This window comes from Colletotrichum spaethianum, assembly GCF_022836535.1.
Source record: "Colletotrichum spaethianum MAFF 239500 DNA, contig37, whole genome shotgun sequence".
NCBI classification, from domain to species: Eukaryota; Fungi; Ascomycota; class Sordariomycetes; order Glomerellales; family Glomerellaceae; genus Colletotrichum; species Colletotrichum spaethianum.
In genome coordinates this window covers 58662-77736 of record NW_026054807.1, presented here as the reverse complement: position 1 = coordinate 77736, position 19075 = coordinate 58662, and the positions used below count along the sequence as shown (strand labels likewise).

General features: G+C 51.0%; 7 protein-coding genes across 7 annotated transcripts; 3 read left to right on the top strand and 4 right to left on the bottom strand.

Annotated features, from left to right (window-relative positions):
- Window positions 1–357: 357 nt before the first annotated feature.
- On the top strand, window positions 358–2069 carry ColSpa_10612 (2-oxo-delta(3)-4,5, 5-trimethylcyclopentenylacetyl-CoA monooxygenase; the record flags this gene model as incomplete). The annotated part of the gene is made up of 2 exons (XM_049276824.1): window positions 358–554; window positions 605–2069. The coding sequence occupies 2 exons, from the start codon at window positions 358–360 to the stop codon at window positions 2067–2069; spliced, it is 1662 nt and encodes a 553-aa protein (XP_049132781.1).
- A 282-nt stretch (window positions 2070–2351) lies between these two features.
- ColSpa_10611 (AB hydrolase superfamily protein) lies at window positions 2352–3461 on the bottom strand (the record flags this gene model as incomplete). The annotated part of the gene is made up of 2 exons (XM_049276823.1): window positions 2352–2517; window positions 2572–3461. 2 exons carry the CDS (start codon window positions 3459–3461, stop codon window positions 2352–2354), a joined length of 1056 nt encoding a protein of 351 aa, XP_049132780.1.
- Window positions 3462–5830: 2369 nt separating this feature from the next.
- On the bottom strand, window positions 5831–7190 carry ColSpa_10610 (choline transport protein; the record flags this gene model as incomplete). The annotated part of the gene is made up of 2 exons (XM_049276822.1): window positions 5831–5866; window positions 5949–7190. The coding sequence occupies 2 exons, from the start codon at window positions 7188–7190 to the stop codon at window positions 5831–5833; spliced, it is 1278 nt and encodes a 425-aa protein (XP_049132779.1).
- Window positions 7191–7878: 688 nt separating this feature from the next.
- Window positions 7879–10057, top strand: ColSpa_10609 (peroxisomal primary amine oxidase; the record flags this gene model as incomplete). The annotated part of the gene is made up of 2 exons (XM_049276821.1): window positions 7879–7981; window positions 8073–10057. 2 exons carry the CDS (start codon window positions 7879–7881, stop codon window positions 10055–10057), a joined length of 2088 nt encoding a protein of 695 aa, XP_049132778.1.
- Window positions 10058–11603: 1546 nt separating this feature from the next.
- ColSpa_10608 (uncharacterized protein) lies at window positions 11604–14156 on the top strand (the record flags this gene model as incomplete). Its single annotated transcript, XM_049276820.1, has 1 exon — window positions 11604–14156. The coding sequence occupies one exon, from the start codon at window positions 11604–11606 to the stop codon at window positions 14154–14156; it is 2553 nt and encodes an 850-aa protein (XP_049132777.1).
- Window positions 14157–14764: 608 nt separating this feature from the next.
- On the bottom strand, window positions 14765–15224 carry ColSpa_10607 (uncharacterized protein; the record flags this gene model as incomplete). The annotated part of the gene is given in 2 exon segments (XM_049276819.1): window positions 14765–14967; window positions 14987–15224. The coding sequence occupies 2 exon segments, from the start codon at window positions 15222–15224 to the stop codon at window positions 14765–14767; spliced, it is 441 nt and encodes a 146-aa protein (XP_049132776.1).
- A 2645-nt stretch (window positions 15225–17869) lies between these two features.
- On the bottom strand, window positions 17870–18457 carry ColSpa_10606 (uncharacterized protein; the record flags this gene model as incomplete). Its single annotated transcript, XM_049276818.1, has 1 exon — window positions 17870–18457. One exon carries the CDS (start codon window positions 18455–18457, stop codon window positions 17870–17872), a length of 588 nt encoding a protein of 195 aa, XP_049132775.1.
- Between the last annotated feature and the right edge of the window lie 618 nt (window positions 18458–19075).

Genomic DNA, 19075 nt, shown 5'->3' with positions numbered 1-19075 from the left:
GAGTCATGAATTTGGCGCATCATCACTGACCATTTTTCGGCAGTTGTCTTATTGGGTTAACCGAGACTGTTCAGCGCGCCGGGCCGAAAGTATATCTATTTGTAGTCCACGAAAGTATTCCACAATAGCCAGGAACCCCACGAGTCCCCTCACTTGGTCTCCACAGGATCAAGCCCCCTTGATAGCATACTCATACTAAAAGTGTGACACCCACAACTGTCCCGCACGTTCCCTGTAGCTATATCTCTACGGACCCTTGCTTTGGCTCACATACTGAGCCACCGGCTTGAAGATTTGATCGTCCACTTGAACCAAGGTCAAAACCGCATACGCAACGAGTTTCGCAACTTCACGGCCATGCCTCAAACAAACGGCTTTAAGCCCAGCGACAAGAGCGCAGAGACGTTTAAGTCAGCCAATCAAGACCTAGACTACGATGTCTTGATCATTGGCGGGGGACTGAGCGGCATCTTTTCGCTGTATCGTGTTCGTGAACTTGGCTTACGAGTCAAAGTACTTGAAGCTGGTTCCTCAGAAGGTGGCACCTGGTTCTGGTAAGTATTGTAGACGACAGCCTGGACCGTATAAACTAACATTCTACAAGGAATCGTTACCCTGGAGCTCGGTTTGACTCAGAAAGCTACTCGTACATCTTCTCTTTCTCTCAAGAGGTACTGTATGAGTGGGATTGGTCCGAGCATTTCTCTCCCCAAACAGAGACCTTACGCTACATCCAGTATCTCACCAAGAAATTTGACCTGAAAAAAAACATGCAGTTCGAAACCCGCATTCAATCAGCAAAGTTCCAGGAAACCTCTAAGTCGTGGCTGCTGACCGACTCAACTGGCAGCACATATACTTGCCGCTACCTTATCACGGCGATGGGCATTCTAAACGAGCCTACTTTGCCCAACATCCCTGGCGTTCACAGCTACAAAGGAGAGGCATGGCACACAGCTCGTTGGCCGGGTGAAGGTGTAAGTCTTGAAGGAAAGCGCGTGGCCATCATCGGGACAGGCGCAACTGCCATTCAGATTATTCAGGAGATTGCGAAGACGGTTGGCTCTCTGACTGTCTTCCAACGCACTCCAAATTGGACTGCACCGCTACGAAACACGAAGATCAGCCCTGAAGAAATGACGAGTATTCGAGAGCGTTATCCCGAAATTTTTCGACAATGCCTTAATTCTTACGCATGTTTCATTCACGTTGGTAATACGAAGAGTGTGTTCGATATGGAAGTAGCGGAACGTCTCGAACATTGGGAAGCCCTTTATGCACAGCCAGGATTCGCAAAGGTCTTGAGTGTCTCGGGTGACATTTATACCAATCGAGAGGCAAACAAGCTTTACAGCGATTTTCACGCCAGTAAGATCCGTCAGCGCGTCAATGATCCAAATATCGCTGAGAAGCTTATTCCCAAGAACCACGGTTTTGGTACTCGTCGGGTTCCTCTGGAAAGTGGCTACTACGAGGCTTACAATCAGCAAAACGTCAGTCTAGTTGACCTGACCATTAATCCGATTGAGCGGATAACAGATAAGGGCATTAAAACAAAGGAAGAGGATTTCGAATTTGACGTCATCATTTACGCAACTGGATTCGATGCCGTCACCGGCTCGTTCCGAGCGGTTGACTTCCAGGGCGTTGGAGGGACTCTGCTCTCACATGTCTGGAGTGAAGGTATCCAGACCTTCCTCGGGCTGACCGTCAAGGGATTTCCAAATATGTTCATGATTATGGGACCTCACCAGATGTTTGGAAACATTCCTCGCAGCATCGAGTATGCTGTGGACTGGGTGGCAGATTTTATACAGCACGCACGCGACCATGGTATCACCTCTGTCGAGGCTACCGACGAAGGCATGCGTATGTGGACGGAGCATGTCTGGCAATGTGGCGAGGGCTTGTTGGCAAATGAGGTGGATTCTTGGATGACTGGCGTCAACAAAAACCTGACTCACAAACAAAAGAGGTCTATGACGCGCTATAATGGACCTGCGCCTGGCTACAGGAAGAGATGCGATGAGGTACGAGCTAGGGAATATTCTGATTTTGTGCTTTGTTGAAGTTAGTTGGTCATCGTGAGTATTTAAGGAAAGGATGCAATGTCAATTATTTGTACACATGTTTGCAGGGTCATTACATCACTTGTTCAATCTTGCTTAAACATAGATCAAGGCCTGCATTTCATTTGAGTCTTATCAAGAGTTGTTGGCATTTTTGACTTGTCATAACAGCTAGTTTAAGATACAAGTAAAGTATGCTTGAAACACTTTTCAAAATATTGCTAGGGTCGAACCAAGTGCATTTTTACAATGCCGCAGTGGAAGAAACGTCCAAGCATAGATCTAAAGCTCACGAATAACAAACTCGCCTGTTGCAGCTGGCTTTGTCAGAGCCCAGGTAATTCCGCCATCAATAGTGTCGTCCCAATGTTGTGACTCTGAAAGCTTGTCGCCAAATCTCCGGAAGCCATGAGGAACACCCTTGAAAATGTGGACGTCGGTCGGAACACTATTAGATGATGGGTTAGCTTAGCGACTAACGGTCGAGCTTTGAGCTCCTTACCCAGCTTCTGCAAGCATCTTGGCGTATAACAAGGCCTCATCTCTAAACGGATCTAAACCGCAGATTCCAAATACTGACGGAGGGAGACCCTTCACTTGATCGGGGGTTGCATTACCAGGATTCAATCTCAGATCATTAACATCCGGGTTGGTGATTTTGAGGAGACCAGTAAACAGATCTATCATGGTCTTTGGTAGGAGTGGGGCGTTTTCGTTCTCGATGAGTGACGATTTGGAGGGGTCTTTCAGTTTCTTCGATTGGGGCTCGTAGCAGTCGACATGTGCCAAGCAAGGAATTAACAGAATCTGACCCGCAATCGGAGGCAAATCTTTGGCAAACTTGCCTAAGTGTTGAGCAAGCGTGAGAGAGGCTGCGAGTTGTCCGCCAGCAGAGGGGCCGCCGACAATGACCTTGTCTGCTTTGCCACCAATCTCCTTGATATTTGCATGTAGCCAGATGAAAGCGTCCTCAGCATCATCCCAAGCTGTGGGGTAAACAAACTCAGGTGTGTGCCGGTAATTTACGCTCAGAACGACAACATTATTGCTGAGAGCGGTGCGAGCACATGTTGCGTCTTCCGAAGCGAGTGTACCGAAGAGAAACCCACCACCATGGAAGTATAGGTAAACAGGCAGAGGCTCTTCGCCCGTAGCTCTGGCTCGGTAGCTTCGAGCCACGATCGTTGCACCATCGCGAGTGGGCAACGTCCAATCGCGGATGCGAAGTTGATCCCCGATGGATTTCATGGCTTTCGCGGATAGCTCTTCGCGGAGTTTGTTCGTAACACTCTTGCGCTCGGATATAGATAGGCCAGTCGGCAGAGAGGGCAAATCGGCCTCCACCGCCAACCACTCCTCGCTGGGGCCGCCGTAATGTGAGAAATCGGACATTTTGTGGCTTTTTAATGTTTCGTAGGAAATTGAGATCAAGACCCAATCGTTCAAGTGGTGTTCAATGAGATTTGTGTTAAAAGTATGTTTAAGTATTTGTTTGGCTTAGGTTTCATTCAGTGTGCGTACGTATGATTCGATTGCACGTATGGCATTCTAATGACTAATGCGTATCGGACCTCGGTACCGAACCTCATGCCGGACTCCGGTGCCGGCCCGTCCCGAGGCCAAATGTGGAGATACCTTGTGTTTTCAGCAGATTCAGTTACATGGCGTTTTGATAGCCTTAAATCAAGCCAGCCACTCCACGCAACTAACGACGGATGGGGATAAGAATAGATACTAAGCTTAGTTGGGTGTTGGTTTTAATACTAATAAGTGGTGGCCCAAAGCGAAGCAGCTGGCTTGCCTCGGCCGAGGATTATCCAGCGTCACCGGTCCCGTAACAGCGCGCCGACACAATTTTGAATCATATCGTCTTTTCCCGTTAGGATTTCTTCTACGAACCTATCTCGAATCTCGTTTTCTAGTGTTGTTTAGTCCTGCCTTGGGATGCTAGTTACCGCAGCTTCCGTATGGAGGCTATCTCTAACGTCGAACACAATGACCTGTGCCTTGAGATTTAAGATGATTTGCGCCATGTGTTTCCGTCTTGACACAGCCATTGTACCAAATTACAAGATCGAAACAGCACCGTGATACTGAGTAACAGATTGAAAGCAACTGAAAGAGACGGACAGAAGAGGCCTCCAAATCCTACAGAATGCATTGTCTTGTCTCTTTGGGCCATTTGCTTCCGGCTGGGAAGCGGGTTGAAAGGAGAGGCAACTCGTGCAAGCCCGAGCTGTGATTGCCGGCTCTCCTTCCAACAACGAAGGGTCGAAGCGTCTCCGCCGAACTCGTTTGAAACCACCCCGTTAGAATTGTGGCGCTTCAATGCCTGGCTAGGGGGCTGTAAGGTTGGGAAACCTTGACATTTAGAGACACCTGAACGATTTCGGCATGATACTATAGGGATCTGCCGCTTATACTGTGTGAAATACAAAAAGCCTGGATCTCGGTTCTATCTGCAGTTAGGTTTACGTAACACAGTTTCAAGCGACTGGATCGAGCACCAGCCAATAGTGACCTTGAGGTCAGAATGCAATAAGCGGCCTACTTTATGGTCGAGATAAAACATGGTGATGTCATAGCTTTATGTGAACAAAACAGATAGGTTGAACAAAACGTCAGCAAGGAAGGGCTCACTTACGAACGGTTACCTTCGGAGTAAATACAGGTGAGGGTTTTGTGCAATTGCATCCGCGAAGCCTTTCTCCCCTTTGACAGACATCGAATTGAACGCCTGGTATAACAGCCCGCAAGGATGGTGTTAGCGCATTTATGCCGTTCTCAAATTTTCTGCTTCTCCAATCGGTCTTTGACTTGACAAGCTGGTAACTAGTCCAGTCGTTGTTTGTCACTCTAATGCCTCCTGAAAATCATTATTGGGCATTGCCCACGTTGAATGATCCGTTCACGCAGTTTTTCTGCTTATCAACTCATCCACATGGTCGCTGACCAAACTTAATGTTTCATATACGTGTGCAAGTGAGTTGGCGCTATTCTGCACATGAGAATCGGGCTGTGTTCCTTGGTCGGCTTTGACACATAACCTGGCAAGGACCGGCCGGTAGGGGGCTGCCATAAGTGCCAGGGTAAGGAAAACACACCAAGCTGATAGAGGTTAGTTTTTTGGCCAAGCTTCAAAATGGGTCTTTAGGCTATTCCAGGAGAGGCTAGTTTGATGGCCAAGACATTAAGCGAATCCACGGCAACTGGGCTTTACAGAAACCAAAAGTACAGCCGTTTTGCCGGGACCCCAACGTCTTCGATGGTTTTGCGAAGAGACCCATTGTAATTAATTGTTATCACCCCGTTAATTATTAAAAGATATGTCTAGCTTTGTAGGCGAAATAAATGTGTAAGGATCATTGAAGAGTATGTCGTATTGCTAGTATCAAAATCATTTAGGAATTGACGTCTTCTCATGATGTAGTTGGATATTCTAAAATTTGCAGCGAATGTTCGCCTCGAAAATCAATACTGAAACCTAACGTGGGGAATTTTTTATCGTTATTCGTCTTTCGCAGAAAGTTCGTACACATTTATCGTTTGCTCTGCTTCTGCGCAATACAACACATGTTCCATCGTTTCCTCAATGTGTAAATATGTTATCCACCCTCTGATGAACCAGAAGCTCAAACTAAAAATAAGAATTACCCCAAACACAGCAATTGTATGGTTCATATCTGGTATCGCAGGCTTGGGATCCGCGGGAAAGAAGAAGAATACGGTGGTGATGAGACAGTAGCACACCGAAATCCAGTTTACGGCTGTCCCACATCGACCGAGTCGAAAGTCCCCTGGTGGCATTTTATCTCTTCCAACCATGAGGAGAGTAAAGATAGGCATTGCGTATGAAATGGTTAGAGCAATGGTACTGACACCGACGATAGCCTCAAGCACCGTGTTCGAAAACGTGTAGAGAGTACCGACAACTCCGATGATGATGCCTTGCAACCACAGGGCACGAATAGGTGCTTTCCACGTTTCATCGACGTGGGCAGAGTACGCGGCCCATGGAATGCCACCGTCGCGTGCAAATCCCCATGTAAGTCGCGATGAGGTCGTCACAACAGTCACGCCCTGACCCAAGCCGTTGATGATGAACAGGGCAATAAGAACTGCAGCTCCCTGCAGACCGACTGTGCTCCTGACAAGGTCCATAAACGGTAAACCAGTTACGGGGTCGAGAACCTGCTCGATGTCTTGAATAGTAAAGAGGCAGACAACCATGAAGATGAATCCAGTGATGGCGCCGCAGAGGATAGAGAGCCATATTACTTTGGGTATGTTTCTTCTTGGCGCAGGAATCTCCTCGACAAGATGGATGGCGGCGTCGAACGCAGTGAGGCCGTATGCTGCTTGGACGAGCCCCATGAACCAAACTATACCGTCGCTCCATCCTGTCCGATTTATCCAAGCCCCAAAGACGAACGAGGCAGGTTGGAAGTCCAAGTCATCTTTGATGCCAACGGATATGAGAAGAGCCAGCCCCAGCACAAAAAACAGACCGACAAAGGTGGTGCCGACAAAGTTATTGAAGAAGGGAAGGATTCTATCACTTCGACAAGAAACCATGTTTAGGCCTGTGAGACAGAAGGTGGTGCCGAGATAGACTAAGAACTGAACCCAACCGGCCTGCGGTGCCGTCGAGTTCTCATCGAAGAGAAGATTCATCCCCAATATGAACTCGGTCATAAAGGCTATTGTTGAAGCAGACAACGTCCACCAGCCGAAAGTTTTGATCCAGGCACATAGATAGGAGGCGAAACGGCCGGCAGGGGTAGGCCACAAGCGGGCGACCCAGTATGCTTGGCCCAAGGCGGTCGGCATGCTGCTGCACAGCTCTCCCAGTGAGACACCAATGCAGGTGTTGCATAAGGTAACTAGGCACAAACCCCAGAGAATAGTGATGGGGCCGCCGTTCGTCAGACCGCTTGCAAGACTTTGCGCGAAGACAGCCCAAGTCCCCAAAACCACGAAGGCAAGCGAAAGCATGTTCCATGTACCAAACTTCCGGCTGAGTGCTTGGGCGTGGCCCAAGTTTGCGAGATCGCGGGCATCCTCAGCGACTTGATCGTATGCAGGCGATTGCTTCGACGTGGAACCCAGCTCGGCGTCCATAAAGATTGAATGACGCGATGTGTTTCAACGATTATGTAAAGAAGGCAAAAAAGGTTTCTGTGGTTGCAAATTAGGGATTGAATCAACATCTGTTTTTGACTTGGCAACGTTTGCGAGCTCTCCTGCGAAAAGACAGCGCGTTTCTTATAATAGCCGTTTCCCCTCATCTTGGTTCAGATCTTATCCCCCTTCATCTCCATGTGAGACGTAGAGGGTGACTAGCAATGGCACATAATGGAATCAACTGCAGGGCTGGAGATACGCAACATTCGGGTAGATTCATATACAGGGTCGTTGGGGGACTCGTTAAGTCGGTAGAGGATGGTCTCCGCGGCCCCCCACTGGCCGGCCCGGTTCCACCAGCAGCCTATCAAGATGACAGGGAACGTTGAGCAGCGCCCCTTGCTTCCCCCGCGTCACAGATCTTAGTTGGGAACTTTGCATCGATCCAGCCAAGACACCGATGAGGCTCATTGTGGTATCCCATTGCGGGTTCCAAGTGATGAAATATCTTACGTAAATTGAATTTGCTGCGTTGAAAGTACAGCCTATAAGTAGGACCGCCTCACTGCACACCTTGACTTCACAGCTCGACGGGGATTCGCTCACTCTTAGCATCTTTGCCATTTTCTGAAGTACCTAAAGATTGTCTTATACAGCTTTCAGAGCCAATAGCTCATTCCTGATCATGATTGAGGACGACACATCACTCGCCGGTTACACCGTCTTTCGAGAAGAACCGAACGAGGGGACCCCTGATCTGTCAGAATACGCTTCAATTCATCCTCTTGGTATGTTAGATTGAGCTCACACAACGCCTTGACAAAGTATTTGTTCAGGCGACGGCGGGTAATAGTATACAGGCTAATTCACGGCCTACAGACCCGCTGTCGATAGACGAGCTACGAGTAGCAGCCAAGCTCATCCACACATATGCCGGGTCCAAGACATTGAAGTTCAACTGCCTGACTCTACGGGAGCCGAAGAAGAGCGATTATGCAGCATTTCGAGCTAGCTGCGGTCCACGACCTGATCGTCGAGCTTTCTCCATCGTCCTCGAGAATGGTACCAGCCAGGTTGCCGAAGTGATTGTCAATTTGACCAGTCTGAAGATTGAAACATGGAATCACGTAGCCGAGGTGGCCCCAACGCTGACGTTGGAGGATCTCGATGTTACGGAGCGCATTGCTCGGAGCAACCCTCAAATTATTGAAGTTTGTCGCGAGATAGGCATCACAGACATGTCCAAGGTCTTCTTCGACGCCTGGGCCATTGGGTTCGATCATCGGTGGGGGTTTGAGCGTCGACTCCAACAAGGGTTGCCCTACTATCGTAACTCAGCGATGGACAACCAATATGCGCATCCTCTGGACTTCTCCGTCGTAGTGGATACCGAAACCGAGGAGGTTCTCGCAGTTGACGTGCGCCATGTCAACGGCGAGCGCACCCAGGTCTCGCTGGAAGAGCACAACTACTTGCCCGAGTTCATCAAGAGCTCGTATGACAATGCTCAATTGAAGCCGATCGACATCACACAGCCTGAAGGAGTATCGTTTCACATGCTTGGAAATGAGCTTTCTTGGGCCGGATTCAAGATGCATATTGGCTTCAACTACCGAGAAGGCATCGTCATCTCAGACGTCCGCGTCCGTGACCAACAGCAACAGCGTGATCGTGCCTTGTTTAATCGCATCAGCGTCGTCGAGATGGTTGTCCCCTACGGCAACCCTGACCCGCCTCATCAGCGCAAGCATGCTTTTGACGTCGGCGAGTATGGCAGCGGGCTAATGACCAACTCTCTTAAGCTCGGTTGTGACTGCAAGGGTGCCATTCACTACGTTGATGCCGTCATGACAACCTCCAAGGGCGAGCCAGCGATGATCAAGAACGCGGTTTGTATCCACGAGGAGGACAATGGCCTCCTCTACAAGCACACCGACTTCCGCGACGGCAGCGTCATCTCCGCCCGCGACCGTAAGCTCATCATCTCCCAGATCATCACGGCCGCCAATTACGAATATGCCTTTTACCACACTTTTACGCTCGATGGCACGTACAAGCTTGACATCAGGCTAACGGGCATGCTGAACTTGTATTGCATGCACCCGTCCGAGTCGGCGGCTCCATACGGCACAGAGGTTGCCCCTCGACTCAACGCGCACAACCACCAGCACATATTCTCGCTGCGGGTCGACCCTGAGATCGACGGGCCGAACAACTCCGTCTTGCAGAGCGACGCACTCACTGCAGAGCAACCAGTGGGCTCTCGCGAGAACGCATTCGGCAACGGTTTTTACTGCAAGAAGACACCGCTGCGCACTGCTCAAGAGGGCGCTGCTGTCTACTGCCATGAGACAAGTCGGGCGTGGGACATCATCAATCCCAGCAGCATCAACGCATCGACGAAGAAGCCGGTCGGATATAAGATTATCAACACCAACTGCCCTCCTCTCCTCGCCCAGCCGGGGAGCATGGTATACAAGCGCGCCGCTTTTGCCCGCAAGAGTCTCTGGGTGGTGCCGTACAGGGACTTCGAGGTTTTCCCAGCAGGGGACTATGTTTGCCAGTCGACAGGCGAGGAGAATCATCCACACAACCAGACGATCGTGGACTGGGTCGCACGCAACGAGTCAATTGACAACACGGACGTCGTGTGCTACATCCAGTTCGGGCTCACGCATTTCCCGAGGACGGAGGACTTCCCCATCATGCCCGCGGAGCCGGTGAGCGTGATGCTCCGGGCGTCCAATTTCTTCTCAAAGAACCCCGGCCTGTGGGTCCCACCGTCGTCGGTGAGCATCGACCGGGCATCGAGGGGAGCATCTTTTAGCCACAAAAGGGGGGAGAAAAGGTGTTCGCGGCTGTGAAAAGATGGCGCGGCGGGCGGTCGAGCCGGGACAAGCGCCCCTGAGACCAGGAGAGATTGAACTCATGTGGCTGAAGTGGGCTTTGATAGAATGAGACCCGTAAGATGATTGTAATTGCTCACCTGAAAACCCGTGTTGACTGAACGGTCTAATAAGACCTTGGTGAGCCGCACAGACCAATGGCAAAAGTATGCGGACCATCATCCCAAGTACGAATGACTATTGAGCGTGGATGGCGCGGTAGCATCGCCTCATCTCGAGTCTCTTCCCTAATTGGTCAGAGTTGAAAGATTCCTATTGAGTGCTAACGTAATAACCATTCTGAGCGAGAGGAAGTGAGGTGCAGCGAGGAAACGAGCGTCTTGTCGTCATTAGATCAAGGGATAGATAGCTACAAGGGTCATTATCTCGGGGATATCGTAGGTGGCTCTGACTCGAGTGGGATCGTGACAAGTGGATCCATTGAGATGCTAGAGATGGGCATGCTCGAGATTGAGGTGAGGGGGATGGAGATTGATTTGCATGTGCTCATGCTTTGCATCCTACCTTGGCTGCTTGCCACTTGTTCAGCCCTGAGCCTGTTCGTACGTGTCTGACCCGGGTATCTATCTTCTCTTGCCTATGTGCGTGTGTGTGTGTGTGCGTGTGTCTTTGTGTGTGATGTGATGGTGATCGCGTAAACATGAGAACCTTAGGCAAAGCTGGGTCTGATTAGCCCCCTCTTTGCCATTCGGTTCGGCCGCCTTCTCTCGGTGTCCGTACCTGGCAATGTACCTCGAGAGCACCTTCCGGGTTGGACTGCTCTTGCCGCCACTCGAGTTAGGCTGGTTGCGCCCAACCGACGACATTGGCGAGTAAACAAAATGGAGCAGCCATTGAGAGGCCCCCACGTTCTTGGGCCAAAAGGGAAAACATGAGAAAAGAAAAAAAAGACAAAAAACGCTTCGCTGATGCATTGTCACACAATCACAAAATGACAGGTCCCTGAAAGGCCGAGAAGTGCGCTAAATACATGGTACCACCTCGGATGAACGTGGAAGTATCTTTAGTGACATTGCTCTGCCCAAAGGTACAACCACCCATGATTGCGCCTTGCCTCTTATGGACAGTTCTGGTGGGACCAACGGCCGGACTGCCAATATTTTGGCGGGGCAAGAGCAGGGGTTCAGCCACTAGAAAAGTAGGTCACTCATTTCCATCACCAAGTGAACAGCAACAAGACCCACGATGACAGCCCAAAAGGCCAAAATGAAGAGAGAAAAAAAAGGATAGTAGAAAAATCATGCACACATCCTTGCTTGCAGAAAAGCCTGACCGCCTTTCCTGTTGGTTTGTTTACCTTTTACCGACCTTTCCTCAGGTTCCTCCCATCGCCGTTCACCTGTCCGCCTGTCCAAAGAAACGACTCACCGACTTCCATGGGTCTTGCCTGCCTAGTCCCTCACCTCGATTCTTCACCACCATCCTCATATTCTTGCATTGTTATTGTTATTTCATCCAAGGACTGAACTCTGCGTCGCCTCACCGAGAAATCTCTCCTCCAATCATGGGCAACGTTGTTTCAGTCTTTTCTCCGGGCAACGGTCACCGCATCGAGGGTTCCAAGGAAGAGCTTGAGCAGAAGCTGGCCGACAGAGAGGAGACCATCACCGTCCTCGAGGAAGACCTCTCCAAGAAGGAGAAGCAGTACACTTCACTCTCCAGCGAGGCCGAGGACCTGCGCCAGAAGATCCAGGAGCTCGACGCCCAATTGACCTCGTCCAACAACGAGAGCAAGGCCCGCATCGCCACCCTCGAGTCCGAGCTCGCCGCCAGTAACGACAAGGTCACCCAGCATCTCCAAGCCAACGGTACCGCAGAGTCCCAGCGCTCCCAAGAGCTCGATAGCGCAAAGAAGCAGCTCGAGAAGCTCCAGCAGCAGAAGAAGGCCCTTGAGGATGATCTCGCTGCCGTGAAGGAGCAGCTGGCCGAGGCCAAGAAGGATCGTGAGACCCTCGAGGCCTCGTTGCGTGACGAGATCAAGTCGCTGCAGGGCCGCTTAACCGACGCCGACCAGGCCCGCTTTACCCTGCAGGAGACCCTCGACAAGATCAAGGCCGACGCCGACTCGAAAACCAAGTCGCTCGACGAGAAGACCACCGCCCTCGCCACTCTCGAGGGCAAGCTCTCGACCCTCGAGGGCGAGCACACCAAGCTCAAGAATGCCACCGAGGCCGAGCTGTCCGCTGCAGGCGACAAGCACGCTGCTCTCCAACAGGCCCTCGACAAGCTGAAGGCCGACTCCGACTCTGAGCTCGCGGCTGCTAAGAAGGAGCTGAGCGACGCTCAGGAAAAGTTCGCTGCCCTCCAGCAGACCCATACCGATCTCAAGAACGGCTCCGACGCCGACGTGTCTGCGGCCCAGAAGGACCTCGCCGACGCCAAGGAGAAGCTCGCCAGTCTCCAGCAGACTCTCGACCAGCGCGAGGCCGAAGCCAGTTCGGAGCTCGAGGCTGCCAAGAAGGAGCTTGCCAACGTCCAGGCCAAGTTCGCCGAACTCGAGGATAACCACAACAAGCTCAAGGCCGGCTCTGAGGAGCAGGTTTCGGCCGTCAAGAAGGAACTTGCCGAAGCACAGGAGAAGGTTGCCACCCTTCAGCAGACCATTGATGGCCTCAAGTCCGATTCTGAGTCCGATCTGTCCAGCACGAAGAAGGAGCTTGCCGAGGCACAGGAGAAGCTTGCCGCGCTTCAGCAGAGCAGCGACAAGTCCAAGGCTGAGTCGGATCAGGAGCTTGCCGCTGCCAAAAAGACCCTCGCCGAGACTCAAGAGAAGTACGCTAAGCTGCAAGAGACCCACGGCGCCGAGCTTGAATCCGCCAAGAAGAGCGTCGCCGAGTGGGAGGAGAAGTACAACAAGTTGGAGCAGACGCTCAAGGCCCAGCAAGAGGCTCAGTCCAGCTCTAGCGCCGAGCTTGAATCTGCGAAGAAGACTATTGCCGAGTCGGAAGAGAAGTATGCCAAGTTGCAATCTGCCCACGTTGCAGAACTTGAGGACGCGAAGAAGAACGTTGCCGATTGGGAGGCCAAGTACAACAAGCTTGAGCAGGCCCGGCAAGAGTCTCTGTCTACCTCCAACGCAGAGCTCGAGACTGTAAAGAAGAGCCTAGTTGAAGCCGAGGAGAAGTACGCCAAGTTGCAGCAGGCCCATGACGCCGAGCTTGAGACCGCCAAGAAGAAGGTCGCCGACTGGGAGGAGAAGTACAACAAGCTTCAAGAGTCGCAGTCCAGCTCCAGTGCCGAGCTTGACTCGGCGAAGAAGAGCCTAGCTGAGTCGGAGGAGAAGTATAAGACGCTGCAGCAGGCCCAAGAAAAGGCTCTGTCCGAATCCAGCGCCGAGCTGGAAGCTGCTAAGAAGAGTGTATCGGAGTGGGAGAGCAAGCACAACAGTCTCCAGCAGGAACAGGAGAAGGCCAAATCAGAGACTAGCGCCGAGTTGGACACTGCCAAGAAGACCGCCGCTGAATGGGAGGAGAAGTACACTGCTTTGCAACAGGCCCAGGAGAAGGCTCAGTCCGAATCTAGCGCCGAGCTCGAGGCTGCCAAGAAGAGCGTTGCAGAGTGGGAGGGCAAGTTCAAGACTCTGCAGGAGTCTCACGAGAAGGCCAAGGTCGATTACGAGTCAGAACATTCTGCCACCAAGAAGAGCTTGTCCGACCTCGAGGAGAAGCACAGCGCCTTGCAGCAGGCCCACGACAAAACGAAGACCGAGTCTGTCGAGGAGTCCTCGCGCTTGAGCAAGGAGCTGGCTGATCTGCAGACCAAATATGCCGACCTCGAGAAGTCCAACGAGACTACCAAGACGAACGCGACTGCCGAGTTGGAGAGCGCCAAGAAGGATGCTGCCACCTGGCAGGAGAAGGCCGAGCAGTCCGTGTCTGCCCGCGTTTCCCTCACCAAGGAGCTCCAGGCGGCCAAGGAGGCTCAAGCCAAGCTCGAGGCTGAACTGCAGAAGCTCCGTGACGAGCTTGCCAAGCCTGCCGCTGTCAACGGCGAGAAGTCTGCTGTCGAGGCCACCGAGGATGTGAAGAAGCCTACGGAGGAGACGGCCGCTGCATGATTAGAGATGAATGGAAAGAACAGTGTACAAAGGTGAAGGGCGAAGATGATTTCGTCGCAGAGGAAGGACATACACCAACCGAGATACCAAACAAGAGTGCCATGATGTTGTACTTAATAGACTAATCCCCTCATGAGCTAGATGAATCATGATACGTGAACCTGAACACATTTACTGCCCAACTCATGACTCCTGAAAGTAACGTTTGTTCTTGCCGGCGAAGTCGCCCAGATCAACAAACTGTCTCATGAGCGAAGAGCTGCCGTTGAGTAAAAGGAGAATATTCACACGTAAAACACAACGCAATAACATACAACCCCGACAGAACTGCGATCACGGGGCAGTGCTACGGATTAGAAAACGATTACACAGCACCCAGGCCGCCCATGAGTGATCTTCAAAACTTTGTAGCAGCCTGGATCGGACAGTCTCCGAAGTCCCAGCCGGTCTTATTGCATGGCATGAGGCTTGAGTGCGCGTTTCATCGCGGAATAAGCACAGAACGTAGCCAAGCAGTATTTTGAATAATTAACTCCTAGCTTCTAACTGGTCTTATTAGGAGTTCCTGCCGCCTCGATGCAGTCGCTGCAACACGTGCATCTGCCCGCTTAGTTAACCTTGGCCTGGCTCAGGCTGGTGATGGTTTTGGCTCCGTCAATGAAACCGTTGCCCGCCTTGGCTCGGCACAGGCTCTTGCCACGCTCAATGATGCTGTTGTCGCAAGCCAGGTTGGCCTGAGCAACGCAGCTCAGAGCACTTCCGCCTAAATGGGAGAGGTTTGGTTGGTTGACACCTTCCAAGATGGATGATACTGAAGAGGGTCGACTTACAAGGCTGGCCACCGGGAACGCAGCGTCCTTGCGCTCCGTTGACGGTGCAGGTGTCCTGCTTGAGCGAGGTGTTGGCAACACAGCATTGACCGTTGGGAGTAGGTCGGCCGGCGTTGCCCGCCTGGCGATCGACGAGGACGGCATCGCGCGCAGCGTTGCGAATGCCCTCAACGTCAGTGACGCTGGCAGAGGCGATGGCGGCGAAGCCGAGGAGGATGGTGGCGAGAGAGAACTTCATTTTGAGTTGCGTTGGGCGGATGGATTAGTGGTTTTTTTTTAAGGAATGAATAAAACCCGACCTGCGGAAAGAGTGAATAGAATTAGAATGAAAAGTGGTATTAGACTGAGAAGCTTGGTTGTGAGTAGTGAGGCAAGAGACAATAATTCAGATGATTTACCAGTCCTTTTAATACTGGATGGTTCTCCAGAGTCACACCGATCGGACGTCTTGCGAGAGCTTCGTGATATTCGTGATATGGGGCGCCATCATGCTCGAGGCAAAACACTCAAGGTAGGATCTGGCTTGCCGAGCCCCGACACGGGGTTCAGACCACGATGTATCTCCAGGTGGCAGGCTAGGGTTGATACAGGTCAACGGGGCGCTCCTCTTCTGTCTCGTTGGACCTGCAAGTCTCGTGTTCCTAAAACCGGGGCTATGCTTAACAGTCGTACTATACACTAAGCCCGATGACTTATCCACCGGCCGATTGAGGCAATAGGGGGGAAGACGAGACGAAAACAAACAAGGGAAGCACAGGCCACCCTCAAGACCAAAAGCGCGAAAAAGCGTGCATCAGGTTCGTCTCAAACGCCTGACACGGTTACAGATGCAACAACCATGACGGTTGTCGGCTCACAGAGCAAAATCATCAGCGCAGCTTGATATCTTGGGTGAGTCCGATGTAAACAAACGGGTCAGCCCATAGATACAACATAGATTTGCTGATGTGCCCAAGGAGCTGGGGCTGATCCGCTGATCGGATTATCAATTGGAGGAGAATCACATTGGTTCAGTGAAACAACATCACCTCTAGTGCCACCACCAATCCTTTGGCCGAACCACTCGACAGTAGAACTGGATGCGCAAGGTACCACGGTGCCGTCCGTGGAGTGTCGAAGCCAGTGGACTTAAAAGTCAATTGAAATGATGGGTCCTGCAGTTTTTTGTCCTCCCCTGGGGTTTGGCGACTTCGGAACTTGAGTGGAGATGTGTCTCCACTACCCTTCCATGCCCATTGAGCCACCCCTTAAGGCAATGCTGTCAGAGAGTTGCACATGAACCTAAACGAGCCATTGCCGTTTCGTGAAATCTCGGACCCCGCAACTAAAGAACCTCATCCTTAGGCAGCATTAATAAGCGAAGCAGCCTCGCCATAGCCCCCCCCAATTGAGTAGCGTAGAGCGAGTTTATATTACACACTTGTTGCTCGTGCATGGCTGGAAATGATCACACCCACTGTTTTCAAGTGTCTCCAGTGGTATGATTTATGCTTGTTCTTACTTCTACTGCAGCTCCACAGGGTCCGGTTCAAAAGGTACAGAGGACAACTCTTGTACTTCTCTGGTCACTATACTTGAGCCATAATAAACGCTGTGCATCTGCGTGTTTATTTTCAAAATTGATTCATCGCACTGGGACCGGTACTCTCTAGTGGACTCGCCTGTTGTTTGTGACCACCCCTTTTGCTCAACCGGAACCGGAGACAATGCCTCACAAGGAGTTGCCCGTGATCTCGAGTAATTGGGATCATCTGGGTGCGGCCAAGAGGCGATGGAGAGTGGCTGCTGATGAGCTTCTTCCTGCTGGCATTGCGCATCATTGCAAGGTCTTGACAATTGATCAAATTTGATGTCTTGTGATGATGACCACGGCCCCGAGTATTGTGAGTTGGGTGTAGCCGACAAACTTGGTCCCATACTTGTACTTTGGCCAACATTTGCTAGAATGTGAGGCACCAGGCTGTTGATTGGGCTACCACTCTGATCGTAGATCATGTGTTGTGGTATGGTGCTGAACACACCAGTGCTTGAAGCCACACCAGGGCTTCCTCTTTGTTGAGCAGCCGATAGACCATGGAGGTTTGAACGAGTCGAGTTATTGACCTGACTTGGTCCTGGCATAAAGACCGATTGTAACGAAAGCGCATCATGGTGGGCTAAGAAAGAAGGTGCGGCGTGCGACATCGATGATGGACTAACGGCGTTGAAAGATGAAGGTGTTTGATGACTTGCAGAACTTGCATCAGAATTTCCATCGACAATCCGGAAATCATTTCCAATAGAGGATTCCTGTGTTGACGCTGGACTTGTCGATAGCTTTTGGTCTTGGTATTGACATCTGCTATCCATGGATACCATTGAGGCAGTCCAACGCAAGGGTTGTGTGAGTGGGCCGGGTGTGGAACAGCCAGTTAGGAAAGATGCATTTGAAGAAATCGAGGTTTGTCGATGGGGTGGTGTAGAAACCGAAGAGCATAGTTGTGCGGAATTATCCATTGTCGACGGACTCATTTGTGGGTGCTCCTCGAATAGCAGAGACAACCCAGTCACGTCAGAACATCCGTTCCGTCTTGATCCGCTTTTCAGTCCCTGTAGACTTCTGGACACGTTAGGTTGATGGTATTCGTTTGGGGTTCCTAGGTGTACTGTGGAACCGAACTGTGACGGACAGTCCAATGATGATTTGTGTTCACTGCAAGCTTCTTGGACTGAAACAGAGTGTGTCGAACCCGGGTATGGAGGAGGTGGTACAAAGCTTGGTAGAATAGTAGATACATGAGGTGCCAGGGCGGGATTTGCAACTGCATCATTTCTTGCTGATACAACCAAAGAAGTTTTCCTTGGGAGCGCTGTTTGCGACGTTGTCGTCTCTGGATAGTGAAATTAGCTTGATGCTCGCCAAGCGCCGAAGCAGATCCGAAAGAGAAACCCATAACTCATATTACCTGAAATGGTTACTGCGCCCATGAGATCTCCCAACAGAGCAATGTTATCGAATGCTTGCATTGGCTTTTTGGCACGACCTTTGCTGTCCATATTGTCCTCGGTTGCAGGGGCAAGCAGAGCGATTTGTCGCAGAAAGTTGAGCTCCGCCAGGACGGAAGCATGGTGATGACTGACGATAGCCTTCTGTTCTCTGAATCGTGCCGAGTCCAAGAGAATCCATGATATTCTGCTTCGAAATGGAGTCCTCCCGTTATTGGCCTGAGGACGACATTTTTCTACAATTTCGCAGACCTCAGCCAGTCCCTTATGAGCCGCTTCGATGATGTTGTTGACGCGTTCCAGGACCTTAGGTCGTCTTGTGAGAAGGTTGAGCAATTCGTTGCGTATCTCGATAAGATACTGCAGATCTGCATGGCAGGTGCGGACAAGTTCGAGACTGATCTTGACTTCGTATGGCACCTGCTCCAACTCGATACCGAAAAGGACGATGTAATAGCTTGCACGAAGAACGCTGAGAGGATCCATCGTGTAACCAAAGAAATCTAACTCCTCTGAATGTAAGTAAAGCTGGGTGTCGCAACATGCATGAGAAGCTTACGCGTCCATAGATGAGTGATAGGTTGAGAGAGAGGTCAGGGTTACGACAGTGCATGCATCTATGGCGTTAAAATGATCTACAATTCGATACAAGTAAACGGTTGCCGAGGGATTACGCAAGTGGTATCATCTGCGGCCTTGTTGGATATCGAGGTAGGTGCAGTGATGAGACGGAATGAAATTTAGGTTGTGACCCTTCAGCTACGGAGAAACCTCACCTGGAAAAAGGGAGCGTGAAAAACAATGAAGACCAGGAGTATGCTGAACGATTTCGATATAGAACATTAAAGAAGGATTGGCGACCAATGAGAAACTCTACAGGGAAGCAATGCTAACTGAGGACAGAAGAGGCTTTGAACAATGGAATAAGTCTTCGAAGTTTACCGCCATTCGAACTTATCGTGTGACAGACATTTCAGCTGGCCAGAAAATGACCGAGCGTCTGCCAATTTCGTGAATGTGACCAAAGCAGCTGGGCTTGTGAGGCTGAAATTGGAGCTGGGTCATCAAAGAGCGAAGTTCAGACTTCGCAAGTATGGACGCCAA